This window comes from Anabas testudineus, chromosome 8 (genome assembly GCF_900324465.2).
Source record: "Anabas testudineus chromosome 8, fAnaTes1.2, whole genome shotgun sequence".
Classification (NCBI taxonomy): domain Eukaryota; kingdom Metazoa; phylum Chordata; class Actinopteri; order Anabantiformes; family Anabantidae; genus Anabas; species Anabas testudineus.
Window position 1 is genome coordinate 15,758,259 of NC_046617.1, and position 15,344 is coordinate 15,773,602.

The following is a 15,344-nucleotide window of genomic DNA, read 5'->3' on the forward strand; positions in this document are numbered from 1 at the left end:
AGACTAAATGTATGCAGTTTAATTTTACATAATATTGAAATTTCCTAGAAGACCAAATTCATCATGCAGCCTATTTGTCAAAAGAGCAAACACTAGCTAAGTGGATCAAGTATGCATGCAATGCATGTGATGTCTGAGATGCCACTTCCATCCTCTGACATATTGTGTGTCCCCTGACCTCCTCGTCTTGCATGCCACTGATCACACTGACTATGAATTTACTATGAGATTTTGCCGAAACGTACAGCTGATGACAGCAGTTGTGGCTGTGGACACTGGATCTTAATCTAACAAAATTGTAGGAGGAGAAAAATCCTTTACGGGCTAAAAACCTTAACAAAAGTTTGCATAAAATATAAAAAATGGTTTGGCAATACGACTTTAAGCTAGAGAAGCGATTCCAGCATTTGCAAAAACCACTTTAGTTTTATAACGGTGTGTTGTGACTGATAATGAAGCTCAATTACTCTAGTTATTCGAATATTTCAAAATACATGTTAGTGTGAGAATGCAAGCGCTTCTACAGAGTTTTGGTGTATTGATGCTCTGGCCAGATTTGTAACCCCGAGCTATCAACTCCTGTCAACCATTAGCCAACACTGCCAGTGATGTCTGTTCAGCTGACTGATGACTGTGTGCCTCGATCAAAGAGCCCTCACTTCAAAGAAGATTTGATCAAATATGTGCACACGACCACACACAAGGACAGAATTATGTATATATGTCAAAAGAAATGCTAAAAATGCGTACGCTCACACACATAATCCAGTGTGACTGTGTCAAATCATCCACAAAACCAGGGCTGAAATACCCTTTGAAGTCTCCCAAAGGCCCACATTAGTACCCTATATGTCACGCTGCTCTTTGACATATAAACCATCGCGGTGGCAGCAGCACATGCAAAGAAAGACTGACATGTGACACATACTGTGTGCTACACAGCAAAGTCTTTTGCGTGATTGCATACACAATTACATACATTACTGTGTGTTATGTTAACAGGAGGTTGAAATGTCAAGTTACCATCATCAGATATTTTAAATGTACATTTACGTCATGTACTAGAAGAAGACCTAAAGACATGGTTATAATGTGTTCCATCTGAAAGAGTGAAGGCGACCCTGCGGATGCAAGCACAAAGTGTATACACAGACGCGCACACAAACACCACAGCTGAGTGCCACATTGAAAAGCCGACGCAATTATCAAAGCGATATTTCACCTGCTGATCTTCAAAGGTCTCCCCTCATTTCAATACTTCTCTCATTTCTGTCCCCCTCTGCATCTCAACCTCTCAATTCACCTGTCAGTTCTGATGTCTCTCGCTTTCGCTGCCTCGCAATCTATCCCATCTCTTTGGGTGTGCTTTGTCTTTTATTCGCCACTCTCAGTGTGAGAGCTTTCTGCGTCTTGCCAGGTTTGCTTTTCAATAAACAGCAGAATGATAACATTAATAAAGTTGCCATTGAATGCCTTTACAGAAGGGAAATACAATGACAGAAACGATATGGCTTTCCTGTGTTTCTCTGTGATGCTGCACTTCTACAGCTCCGTCCACCTGCAGCACCCTGAACCACTGTTTGTATGATTCACGCAGGTGCATGCATCATCATCCTCATTATCATCACGTATCACAACACGACTGACTCGCAACACAGCATTCCTCATAAAGAAAGAGTCCAGTGGGTTAAGCTGCCGTTCGACAAGGACGTGATGAGATGATTCAGAGATAAGTGGAAGGAAACTTTAATCAGGAGCTATTGCTGTGGGAATATCCTCAAACCTAAGGGTGTGAGTGCAACTCAGGGGAAGGATGTATATCAGTGGTGAGTGCTGTCAGCGGTGCTGAGCCACAGCAGCAACATGAATCCCTTTCTCCTAAAACATAGAACGAACATCATTTAATTAAAAAGTGATGTATTGACTTTTAAACATCTGGGTTGGATACTGAACTATGAGGTGCACTGCTAACTCCCATAATCTGCAACCTGTTGGTTGTTGCCAGCTAAACAACACAACGAGGTTGTTGTTGATAGGGTTATTAACCAGAAGAGGCTCGACTGTATGCCTGGCAGTCATTGGATAGGTGAGATGAAATGAGAGGCACTTCACGATGACAGAGGGAAAGACCGAGTGATGCAAATGCAGCCTTGGCACGGGCTCAACGCTTTGAGTGAATTATATAAGAGAAAGAATAGATACACTACATAACAGTGTGGATTCCCAACATCACCATCTGGTTTTTCAGCTGCGCTACCATGATCCACAGGTAACGCCTGTACAGACCTATAAATCACTCCCCACAGCAAAAGTTAAAAGCAACAGTCTAGTTCAGGTTTGACTAATTTTCTCCCCTCTCTCGCTCTCTTTTCGTCTCGTTCCTCTCGCGTGTGTATTTCGGGATCTTCATTCTTTTCGCCTTCTTTCCCTTTTCCTTTTTCTTCTTCGTCTTTTTTTCTGAAGTTTGTCCCCTCTGTTGCTGTCATTCTTCCCCCCCCCCCCCCCCCCCCGTCCTCATCTCCTCTGCAGTTCTCTCTAACAAGCAGTGCAGACTAAAAAGCAGAGCGGCAGAGAACTTGCCATTCACAAAACACCCTGTTTTCTGTGAAGCTATCAGGGCTAAAAATACTAATGCTTCTCTGCTCCATCTCATTACTCAGTGGGTCTCCAAATGAAACCACTCTCTCTCACACACACACACACATACAGGTTGAGAGTCGGCCTTAAGATGATGTCGACAGAATAAGTAACTGGACTTGTGTCTTTTTTTAAGCGCTCCGCCTGTGGGCATCCAGTTACATATCAGAGTTTTTGTGGATAAAACCAGAAGTTGATGTGACATCTCACTGCACTTAAGAATGACCTTTGCCTTTATAAGGCTAAGGCCTGTGCCAAATCATATTAAACTCTCTTCATCACCCACCACACATGCACACTCATACATGTTTTGTGTATGTTAAAGGCCACACTGCTGTGTCAGAGCCCTGAATGATGTACGGTGTATTCAGCACTGAATGAGTAAATGAGTCATGTCAGATGAGAATCCTCAACTCCAGGACCACTTGGGTGATTGTTTGTCTGCAGGTAAACCCAGAGTTGTTTTAGCTTGAAACACAAAAAACTAGGCGGTTAAGAACTGTCTGATGAGTTTCAGCCAGCGTTACCTGGTACTGTAGGGAATCCTTTATAAATAAATCTGTGTGTGCGTGTGTGTGTGTGTGTGTGTGTGTGTCCTTACCTCTGTTTATCAGATTTTGCATTTGCTAACATTCTTCATTTTGTGCTGTTGCCTCGTGCAGTAATCTGTCTTGCTTCTGCTCACCCTGGTGCAAAAATCTGACAGTTCTGTGAATTCTAAAAATATCAGGGCACCAAACTGTACCTATACCAGTGTATTTATACGTCCTGAAACAACTATGTATAGCCTCCCACCCCTGCGTGCACAACCACACGTGTGAGTGTGTGTGCGCACAGTGGCCCAGAATGCTAGCTGTCTCTTTCAGAGATGACGAGTGTCGTCAGAAATAGAGAGATGTGATGGGCTAGTTCACTGTTTGTGTCCACAACAGATGAAACTGTCTTTCTTAATTGCTTGCTCCAGTTCTTAATAATACTAATAACATGAATATGAATTTAAGAAATCTACCTACCTATCCATCTATCCATCTTTGTATTCATCTGGAGGGCCATGCATTCTTTTCTGTGTGTGTGTGTGTGTGTGTGTGTGTCTAAGCGAGTGACAGATGGTCTCTGGTCATACTCCCACTGGAATATACACTCTACAGATGCTGCAGCCAAGCAAGGTGTCAGCAGTAGTTTGCTTTCGCTCTCTCATTTCCTCAAGATATCACACGTTATGTAATAATCTTTATCCTCGATGACCTTAAAGAGTCACACGCCCGATGTTTTTGTCTCACTTAGTTCCCCTGCAGATCACCTTGATAACTCTAAACCTGCTGCCGCCCCAATAAAATGAGGCTTAAACATCACATTTACCAAACAGCAAACTGCTTTTCTTGAATTAATATTTCTGTTATTTAGGATAATCCACAGACGCTGCAGTGAAAAGTTTTCACTGATAGAAATTGGATAGAAAGTACATTCACACTTAGGGAAGCTTTTAAAATGCAATTCTCTCCATACACACTTTAGGAAGAAGGCAATATAAAGAAAATGAGAGTTCAATGTTTTTCTCCAAAGCTCTGGCTCAATTTTCAAATGACATTTTATAGTTCTAGTTTTCAAAACGATTTCCCACAACATTTAGTTTGTTCTATAAAAACTATTGCATTTCTCACTGTTTTCCAGCACATAACAGCTGTATAACACATTTCAGCACGAGGTGGAGGAAAATATGTGGCTAAACAGACAGGAACAACACAGTGCTCTGTGACTCAGTTCTTCAATGTAGCACTGTAATTTTCTGTGTGTTTGTTTTTGTGTTGTTATACTATAAACATTTGTTGAATATCTTTTGTTTATTGTACATTTACTGCAGTGTAAAGTGTGTACACATTAGTGGAAAAGTATTTTCTGCATTATCCTATTGACAATAAGAGTTGCTGGTAGGTTGTGTGCAAAGCATGTAACTGCATTTCAACAAGCTGAATGATTTTAGTTCATGATCCAAGGAAAAGTCTAAATTTAGTCCAACCTTAAGCACACACCTTGTTTGCATGACTGCTTATTCCATCCCTTTATCACGTCCTCGGTATTAAACACACACGACTGATCAACTTCGTAATTTCACCAAAAAGCCTCTCCGGATTCAGGTGCACCAGAGCTTTTAACCCTGAGGAAAGCTCAGGGCTGAGATATCAGTGTCAATCAGTGTCATGCTATTCAGAGAACAGCATGTGGAATTTGATGCGCTCAACTTTTTCTTTCCTATGCTCAGTCCTGATACCTCAAGGTGTGCACCCACAGGCAGACATTTCGACACGCTTAACTCCATGCAGCCCACCCATCTATGAACAATTAATATGCGGCTCACCTGCCATGCAACAAGAATGCTTCCCTAGGACTCTTGCCTTTCGTCTTTCCCCCCACCAGCTCCTCCTAGCAGAACAGAGGCCGACTTAATAGAATTCATAAAACAAAGAAGGGATTGATTGGTAAATGAGGCGTGTGAGGGAGGCCGGTGTAGAAATTAATTATTAGAGCAGCACAGTCCCAGCTTGTGATCAACAAGAGTGGACCTGTGGAGCCTCCTCCCTGTGCCTGCATGTGTATATGTATGTGTGTGTTTTTTCAATTAAATCCAGTGAAATTGAGAGACTTGGCCTGTAGGAATCTAATTATCAGAATCCTTGGGGGGAAAAAAGGACAGAGTGCCTTCTGTGTGTCAGCACATCTTTGCATGGATTGACTGGATGCATGTGTGGAGGACATGATGTATATGTATATTTCTATGCAAGCGTGATGTTATGCCTATATTTATTATTTCTTAACATATTTCTACATCAGTAATTGCATATTTATTATGGTGTCTTTGTGTTTTTGTATGAGGCATACAGCATAATGTGTATGTCTGGTGCGTCTGTTTATCTGTGCATTTCATTTGATGCCTGTGTGCGTGTTTGTGAATTCCCTATATGCTCGTGTGTGTTTGTGTTCACTAGCGAAAGGCCAGGGGTAATGAATCAGGACGGAGGGGAAGTGCTCAAAGGAGCCGCACCGTCATCACCATCAAGAACCGAAATAGCTCCATATATCTGTCAGCCCCTGCTTTGGTCTTTAGAATACACGTTTGACATTAGAGAGAGAGATCAGACAGGTGAAGAGGAGAAAAAAGACTGATAGATGTGCAGTAGCGAAGAGAACCGACAACAGATTCACATTTCAGCTCTGTGATGTCATATAACACTTTCAATAAAGGCTGGAGAAGTACCATCTATTTACTGAAGAAAACAGGCTGTTTCACAGATACTGGCTTGCTCAGCTGCCAATTAACTTCTAAACTGTTTGTACTTTAACATAAAGTCTCCAAATATTTGAAAGTATGCAGTGAAATGCAATTTTTAAATAGGCTGTTTAAATTGGATCTCAGAAACATTGTTAAACACATTCTAGGTCTGATCTATTATATTATGCAAATAGAACTTGCAAAAATGCATGATGGCAGAAATATATATGTGCAGGAGAAGGTTTGCTGTGTCTAGCAACACAGTTTCAGGAGTATGGAGGAGATAGCAGGAGGACCAGCTATTTTCCCAGGAGAGCTGGACCGCATGGTAGAAGGGAAACAACCCGGCAGCAGGACCCGTATCTGCACCTTTGTGCAAGACGAAACAGGAGGAGCGCTGCAAGAGCCCTACAAAATGACCTCCAGCAGGCTACTGGTGTGTATATTTCTGACCAAACTGTCAGAAGCAGACACCATGGGGGTGGCACGAGGACATGACATAACCTGTGCTTCACACACCAGCACTCTGCCGCTCGATTGGCATTCTCTAGAGAGCAACAGAAATGGCAGGTTCTGCTCTCTTCACAGATGAGAGGAGGTTCACAGCGAACACATGTAGCAGGAGAGAAAGAGTCTGGAGACACTGGGGTTGAACCGTATGCTGCAAGTAACGCCATGTGGCATTACCAGTTTGCTGGTGGGTTAGTGGTGGTCTGGAGGGCTGCACAGACCTCCATGTTGTAGCTCACGGTACCCTGATGGGGTGAAATCCTCCTGATACCGGGTTGAAATCCTCAAGAGTGACTGTTATGCTTTACACTGGGTGCAGTGGGCCCTGGATTTATTCTGGTCCAGGAAAATGCCCTGATCCCCTGATCTTGGTCTTGAATGAGATCCCTGGGACGACGCCCGCTTACTCATTAAGAGAATGTGCAGACGTTGTCAGGAGTGGGAGCTGGGAGAATTCTGTTTTTATAGTTTTTTTCTTGTTTTTTCTTTGATTTTCTTCTGATTAAATTTGGCACTTGCTCACATGGGGAGCAACAGGAAGGAAAACTCATGCAGATATCAGAAGTAAGGAATAATAGTCATTCTAGTCATGTCAACCTTAAAGACATAATCTAATCTGTCCTTCTAGACAGGATACAATCCTAATTATTACTAATCACCAAACCAATTCACAATCCTCTCCGTCTTTCTCTCTTTCTCTCTCTCTCACACACACACAGTAATCTCTCTCTATTTTATCATTTAACTTTGTACAATGATTCAGTGTGTCCTGAGCCTACACAACATCATATCATTTTTTTTCTATGACCTCAAAATGTCAGCACACACACATGCATACTCAACCTTTCAGGCTTTTCCTATTCAAACTCAACTGATGTCTTCTCCAGCTGACGTTATATGTCACATCGCATGACCCAGGCAATTATTCATATTCCTTAACTCCTGAGGATCTGAACCGATATGCCGTAAAGGGTCTGTGGCAGTTAGAAAGCTGGAGTGAGATTTAAAGATCACGAGACGGATGATCATTTCCTGATCTTAACTGGCTGCATGTGTGGACTGATAAGATGTTAATGACAAAGTACTTTCACCAGATGCTGTGACTGATCATCAGTCTTCATACAAAACAGTTTTGAGTGAAGATATAGAAAATAAATAGTGGATATTTCTGTTAAACTAAAACACGCGACTGAAAACACCCCAACTCAGTTCCTATGATTTAAGTTGCATGTCTGCGTGCTTGCATTACTTGGACAATCTGTGGCAGCTGTCAATCATGCACATGGGCACATACCCACAAGCACATACCTCCTAACACACACACACACACACACACACACACACACACACACACACACACACACACACACACACACACTCACATGCAGAGTTCACGATCAATCAAATCTATCAGCAAATAGACAGAGTGATGGCTGACATTTACAGCCCTGCAGCCCTCAGTTTTGTGTGCGCGTGTGTGTGTGTGTGTGCATTTGTTTGTACTGGAGTGTGTGTCCCCTGCCACCAGGAAGTGGCCACAATGTCCAGGCTTTCACAGAAGAAGAGGAAATGTTCATGTGAGATATAAAACATGAATAATGGCTCATTCCTAATGTTTTTTTTTCATGACAGGCTTCTCTTGTCAAAGGATGATGCATGTTTGGGTTCCTCTGACTCGTGCATGATGACAGTGAAGGCGAGAGAGAAATGAGAAAAAAAAATAATTTTCCATTGCCAAGTCTTTGCTTCTGGCTGGAACCCAAGAAGTGATGAACAAAGGAGATGAGATGGTTATGATTAGATTTATTTCATAATGACGGCAATGATAATTACAGTGATGATGATGGCAGTAATTCTGCTGACACCGCTAGTGAATGTGATGATGGCAGCATCTGAGATGATGATGGCAATGACAAAAGCATAGTGTTTGTTGTGATGATGATGGTGAGGATGACGCCGGCGATGGTAAATGTCCACGGATGCTACTGCTTTAAAACAAGTTGGCAAAAAATTATGCCCTTGAAGTTATGAAAGTGAGCGCATAAATTCAATAGGTGGTTGTCATCTTTTTTAATACACGACTGTCGATACAATATAGAGTTAAGAAGATAAAATGACTTAGGTGAGTTCAACAGCGCTATTAAAGAGTGAGAGAGGGAGATAAGGAGGGGAGCCTTGCAAAGTGAAAGAGTAGAACAGCTTTCTAGCCAAAAGCAAGTTTGCTTTGTACTCCCCTCCCTTCAGATGTCTTTCTCATCTGCAAACACACACACACACTCTCACACACACACACAAACAAACAAACACGCTCACACAAACCCTCTGGAAACAGCCAACGTTAATCCCCTTAATTTAAAAGCAGAAAACGCCAGAGAAACACTTGGAAAATGCTGGTATATGTGTGTTTGTGCATGTTTATTCTATATACAGCACGACTGATCGTAAAGAATGATCATTTCTTATTCTAAACCAGGCTCGTGCTCATTTCACTGCATCACTTTAGTCACTGCCATTGATGCTAGACCAGTGTCATGATCAGAAATCACTCATGCTCATTTCCATCAAATATTTGTGCCATGAAAGGAAAATAAAAGGGACTGCTGGCATTTAGACTCAGGCTGTTGTTTGAGTTTAGTTTTAGTTCCTGTAAAACTGTATGTAGTATCACAACAAGTAGTATGGCCTTGTTGTGATAGGAATGTATAATAACCTAAACCCCATTTTATATTTTAGCAATAAACCCTATTTCTGACACAGCCTTTAATACCAATTTCACTTTCACTGTAACCTCTAAAACCAAAATGCAGGTTCCTGCCTCTGATGTAGGGCGAAAGGAAACAAGTGATAAACAGATAGAAACAAACATGGAAGAATCATGGAGACTCCTAGGACTCAAGTAAAAAGTTTATGTGCATCTATTTTCAAAATTAATTCTGTATTTTATGCATGCAGATGATCCAGGTTTTAGATACCAACAACCCAAATCATTTACAGTCCTGGACTAAAGACCTTAATGTGTGACAATTATTGCTGTCAGTCATTTTCTATTAATAAATTCTATTCAAGTAACAGGCGAGTCATTTGAGGCATTTTTTCCAAGAGATATAGTTTGAGGGGAACAAATTGCCATCACTAGCTTCATAATAACACTTTCCCACAAATCTAAAAGCTAAACTACTCTACTACAGTATAATGCTTCACGGGTGCTATTAATCTGTTAATCATGCAATCAACCATGCAGAAAATCACGAGACAATAAGGCTAAGAAAATGTCACTCTGACTCTAAAAGGTCACAAATCTTCATGACAGGGGTGATGTTTGTTCACATCAGTGCGCAGTGAGCGGAGTGGGGTTGAACTGCGGGACGTGGTTTAAATCAAAATAGCTTAGTGACGGTCGGGCAGCCCTGCGATGGCCCTCTTTACTAGTGTCAGTGTGACAGGTGATAAAACAGCTGCACAAGAGGCACGCCACGGGACCACATGCTGGCGTGTGTGTGTGTGTGTGTGTGTGAGAAATATAATACAGAAATATCATAGGATGTGTGTGTTGTTGGGCTGACATGTCACTGTATCCCAACTCAATATGTGCTGTTTATATTAAGCCAAACCACATCTGTGACGATTTGTTGTTATTGAAATACTGAATGTGTAATTTCACATTTAAACGCTGGTCGTGGAACATAAATATACACAAATGTAAGTTTAGAAACAAATTGGTGGAGTTGTGTAAGTGTAAAGTTTTGTGTCAGGGCCGTGGATCTGATCATTAATGTGGTGAGCAGGTGGGAGACTGGATGTTTCTGGGACAACAGAGCACAGTGAGGTGCCTTCTGGGGGCATTGTGGTCCAATTTCAACCAAAGCACCTGTGAGGGGATAGCAGACACTCTCAATAATAAACACTCCTTGCCTCTAAAAGCCAGGCTTTTACACAAGCACTCATTCGAAGTACTCCACCAGCAAGCTAATCAAATTTCAGATTAAAAGTGCCGGTTAAACATTAACTATCACCTGTCATGAGAATTCAAAAGTATACAAAATAATCCCTGACATGACAAACATATCATCTTTAATACACGGCCACCCTGTCACCATAAACGCACGCCCTCCCGTGCTGCACAGCGTACAATCATCTATAATTGGGTTGTTGTGTGATGGGGCAACTGCAGCTTGTCAACAGAGATTAGCTGCAGATGTGTGTGCACCTGGATTACATGTGATACTGTAAGGACACATCACATGTGTGCATTCGCATGTCTATATGAAGCCAAGTGCAAAAATAAAGTGACCTCAGATGCCCACATAAACACACTTTTTCTGTTTCGACTCCAGGTGCAAACTCACAAAACACAACGAATCACGGTCACATACACACAAGTGTTTCCTGTTCAGTTCAAACTGCCTGATAATAATCTCTTATGTAAGGCTGAATGTAGAGTCTGGATGTAGACAATAATAGACCTCCAGTGCAGCTACTATTGAGTTTAACAGGGGAATCAAACTATTTTCACCTTCATTTAAAATCACAAGTTGAGTTCTTCAGAAGTGAACCACATGAATCACCTTTATTACCAAGCACAAGTGAAGTGAATCACTTTTTCTTCACCTGGTACAATAACCACAGTCTCTGTCATGACCTCAACCTATAATAAGCTAGAATGAAGCAGCCATTACATAGACTACACTTTAAATATTTTTAATATTCTCAGTTGTAGGCTTTTTTGATAAAGCTTTGCCAGACTGACTCTTGCCAAGTGTCAACCGCGACTGTTGTTCTTTGCAAATTGCCGTTCACGTTATTATGATGATTCACATGTGCAGCTGCATTTGTCGTTATGATTTTGTGCACACAGTCAAAAAGAAAACTCTCTTTCTGAGATGTCTCCACTAGTTTGTCATCCCGTGTATCTTCTTCTTTAATCTCTGATGTTTCCAGTTTTTTCGCATGCAATCTGCAGTCGTGCACAGATACAGAAACACCACTTGGCGTGCTCACACACACACACACACACACACACACACACACACACACAGACTGTTGGCTACAATTCAGTCTGAAACAATAGCAGAGCCTGTGGGTGAGTGTACATGAGTCAACAACCTTGCATGCTGGTGGCATTCACAGTGACTCACATTTCAAGAGAGAGACACAGAGAAAGAGGAGGGTTAGGAAAAGTCAAGACCACCTGATTTCAATACGCACTCCTCAAGTAGACGAATAAAAAGTCCTTCAACATTACTTCAGACTGCAACTTGTGCTATAGTTTGCAAACCAGAGAATATCTATGGCATGGAAGATAAACAACCATTTTGCAGTATAGATACTGTCCGACAATTAAGATGCAGAACTGTTCTCTAAGCACTGTTTGCTTCAAGCCATTCTTCTCCGGCAATTTATGCTTCTCTTGTTTGTTCCTTGTCTGTGTCTTACTCTCTCTGCTGGTGCTCGTCCCTCTGCCCGTCACATTTCCCCCTCTCTTTGTTCTCTGTCATAGAATATCGACAGTCACAGCCACAGAACCTCTTCTCTGCTCGCTCTCCCTCTCTCGCTCTGTTTGTCTCGCGCTGCCTCTCACTTCCTCTGGCCTTCACAGGAGGCTCTCAAGGCTCAGTATGTGGGTGCCCTCACCACACAGTTGTCAAGCATAAACCGATCGTTTCACCTAACTGAATAATACCAGCCTTCTCTGCAGTCCCACTCCCACCCTGCTCTCTGTCCCTCTCTCTGCACTCCCTTTAGCCTTTTGTCATTTTCCTCCCCTCCATCCTTGCCTCTTTTCCTCTGCCCCCTAACATCTACCTTGATCTTTACACCTCGTGTACCTTCTCATCCTCATTTCTCTTTTCCCCATCACGGTCTTCTTTACTTGTATTTCATCCTATCTATCTTTTCCTGTCATCCTGTGTCATATTCTCATACGTCTTCTCTTGGTGCCACCCCCTGTTATTTTCAGGTCATTGTGAGCTGCTGCTCACAAAGCATCGTAAATGCCCCCTCTCTTCCCCCCTGTGGTGAACCACAATACCCGATCTCACACTGGCCAGACCTGTGCGTGTGTGTATATGTGTGTATATGTGTGTGTGTGTGTTTGAATTTACTCCAAAAAAAGTTTGCATGTAAGCAGGTGTTCGTTCTAACTGGTTTGCGTTGCTTCCTGCAGTGTTTTTTTTTTTTTTTAACAGCAACAGAGATGTATAGGAAGCAATTAAAAATGCTGCACAAGCTGAAGAGATAGATTCAAGTCTCATCCTGCACAACTCAGTGTGTGTAAAAAGGCGCTGACACCTCCAAATTAAAACACGGTCACTGGGATCACTGATGCCAGAAATGTTGTGTTACCGAAATTCAATTCAACATAGAATATCAAAACTAATTGTGTGCCATAAAATGAACATGTTGACGCGGTGACTCATTTTCAGACTCGACAGAGGCCACTGTCACTGGATCATTTTGTACATTCAGCAGCACTCGAATTTTGGCTGAGCTCCTCTGCGTAATCCTGGCACTTTTAAATAAAGGCATCAATCAACATGCTTGTTTCAGGGGTCAGAGTTGACTCAGAACAATTGCCAGTTGCCTCTCACTGTGCAGCTCCAGGTCATTTCATTATTGTAAGGCCTCGAGAGCTGCCTCAGTCGTAGCTTCAGCACGGACAACAATATTCATTTGGGAATTTAAGATTTCTTCAGCTGTGAGCAATACAGGGACAATGTGTGTGTGTGTGTGTGTGTGTGTGTGTGTGTGTGTGTGTGTGTGTGTGTGTGTGTGTGCAATCCAATTATATTATGTTGCAGACTATAAGATGGCACTTTTATGCGGAGTCACAGTGGGTGCATTAGGAGAATAAGCTTACATTTCAAGAAGAATCACAAGCCACTGCTGATAGAAAATGCAAGAGACAGAGTCCTTTTACACATTAAAAGATCAAATACACGCAACAGCACAAAGTAAAGTCACTGCTGTGCACATGTGTTCATGTGGTTAGGAACGAAATATAGTAAAAGAAGTATCAAGTACTTGGACCTTGGGTACAACTACTTTTTTGTCCAGTCTAGACACACTAATGAGGTTTATTTGGCACACATTTTGTCATCAACAGAGGAGAGAGTAGAGGAGAGAGGGTGCACTCCAGTGAGCTCATCTGTCTGATCAGATGTTTGCACTGCTGTCTGAACAGGTCACATCTCTTTGAAGTTGTTAGAAAATATGAAAAATGTGAAACTTCTCTTATATTTATTTGTTATATTTAAGCTGTAAATCACTTCACGGGTGGTGGAATCGTTACAATAACGTTTTGTCAGCACTGATTCTTGGTTCCCTCGTATGATGTAATTCATCTTTATGTGTTCACTAGACGTAAGACAGGAGGCCCTCAGTAACTTTGGGTGCGTCAGCGCATGTGACAGCGTCAACATTTTGAGAGCAGTGGATGTTTTACTGCAATTTCTGTGACTCCATTCAAAATGAGCTCCTCAATCAACACGTTCAAGTTAAAACACGCTTTCCCTGCGGCGCAGAGACTAATTAAGTCACCAATGAATGAATCTATCTGTTCAAATCTGAATAATCTGAATGGATATCCGAATATTTCTTGATGTGGAAGCAATAAAAAGGTAACACGACAAAAAGATCACTTGTCGGATCAGTGGGGCTACAGGTCTACTGAACATGCAACACCTCTGCCTCATCTGTGCGCTTTCTTCCAGCGTTTCTTTAAAAATAAAATGCAACATTGGGGCCCAGGAGTGCCCCTCAACAGCAAGCGATAAACACTGCAAACAGAAACAGGCCAAACTTACCTTGACTGACATTAAAAAGGTGTGTCCAGGATTTACTGAACAGAACAGCCGAGGATTCGCCTTCTCTGAGACACCTGGCCGGCGAACACCATGGAGGATCAGTGTCCACTGGCCAATCTATGGAATCGGTGCACACGGAGGCATTTTGGTGAGAAAGAGCGAGAACGTCGCTGCGATGCCGCGGCGCGAAGCCCGTTCCCCGCTGGAAAACTGGGTTGCGCGTTGCAGCCTTGGTGAATGTGTACGGTGCGCACTGGTCTCCAGTGGGCTCACGTTTCCAGAAAACGCCAAGAAGAGAATCAAGCGGTAATTTTCACAGTGTTTCTTACCAGATAAGTTTTATTAGGGGCTCCTAGAAGACCACTTCAATATAGTGAGCGATGAAGATCATCAATTTTTGAGTTGCACTTTAAAATGTATGCGCCAAGGAATTTGGAAAGACTTTTCTTTTTTTTCAGCACGCTCACGTCGACTGTGCACGCTGCCAAAAAATCGCACGAAGCAGGAGGCACATATCTGTTGGAGCTTGTGAATTTTAAAAACGAACCAAGCTTCTCATTTCCCACAGTTCCCACAAGAACTGGCACGAAGAACATTTCACCTCCTCTCAGTCCATTACGACAGCTATTTCAAAGCTCAACTCGCTGTATTCCCACACGTTGTATCCAAAAGGTTTCACCTCTTCTCCAAAACCAGTGGCAACAGTTAATCACCTGCAGAATGAAACAGAAAAGAAAAAACTGCGAGATCATCGCCTTCACTTCACCGCTCGCCCTGTCCTCCTCCCGGCGGAATACGCGATGGAGGGGCGCATCTGTCAAGCCAGCCTCCTCCTACAGCCAAAATATCCCACGAAGGTTGGCCCGCGGATACCGTCAGACAAATGTGAGGTTCAAATAAAACAAAAAACAAAAAAAAAAAGCTGCTCAAAAAAGTGAAGATTTATTCGTTTGTCTCTTGGCGCGTCAGAACCCCGTCTTGTGGTTGGATTCTCAGCGCAGAGTTTTGAGTGTAAGACGGAGGGAGGGAGGGATGGAGAGATGGAGGGAGGGAGAGATTTAGAAAAACGGACAGTAGAAAGCGAGCAGCGTGGTGTTCACGCTCCAGATGATGAGCACCCAACGCGT

General features: G+C 42.5%; 1 protein-coding gene across 7 annotated transcripts in view; it reads right to left on the minus strand.

Moving 5' to 3' along the window:
• LOC113156486 (voltage-dependent T-type calcium channel subunit alpha-1I) overlaps positions 1–15,344 on the minus strand; it is a 122,108-nt gene extending 106,764 nt beyond the window's left edge. For 4 of the 7 annotated variants that reach the window (XM_033326102.1, XM_033326101.1, XM_033326103.1 and 1 more), the window contains exon 1: positions 3,239–3,291. In XM_033326102.1, coding sequence (XP_033181993.1) covers positions 3,239–3,260 — 22 coding nt within the window. In that variant the 5' untranslated portion in view covers positions 3,261–3,291. Of the gene's footprint in view, positions 1–3,238; positions 3,292–4,993; positions 5,031–14,217 lie in introns of those variants that run through there. The other 3 variants (XM_026351694.1, XM_026351686.1, XM_026351663.1) reach the window with 3 other exon arrangements.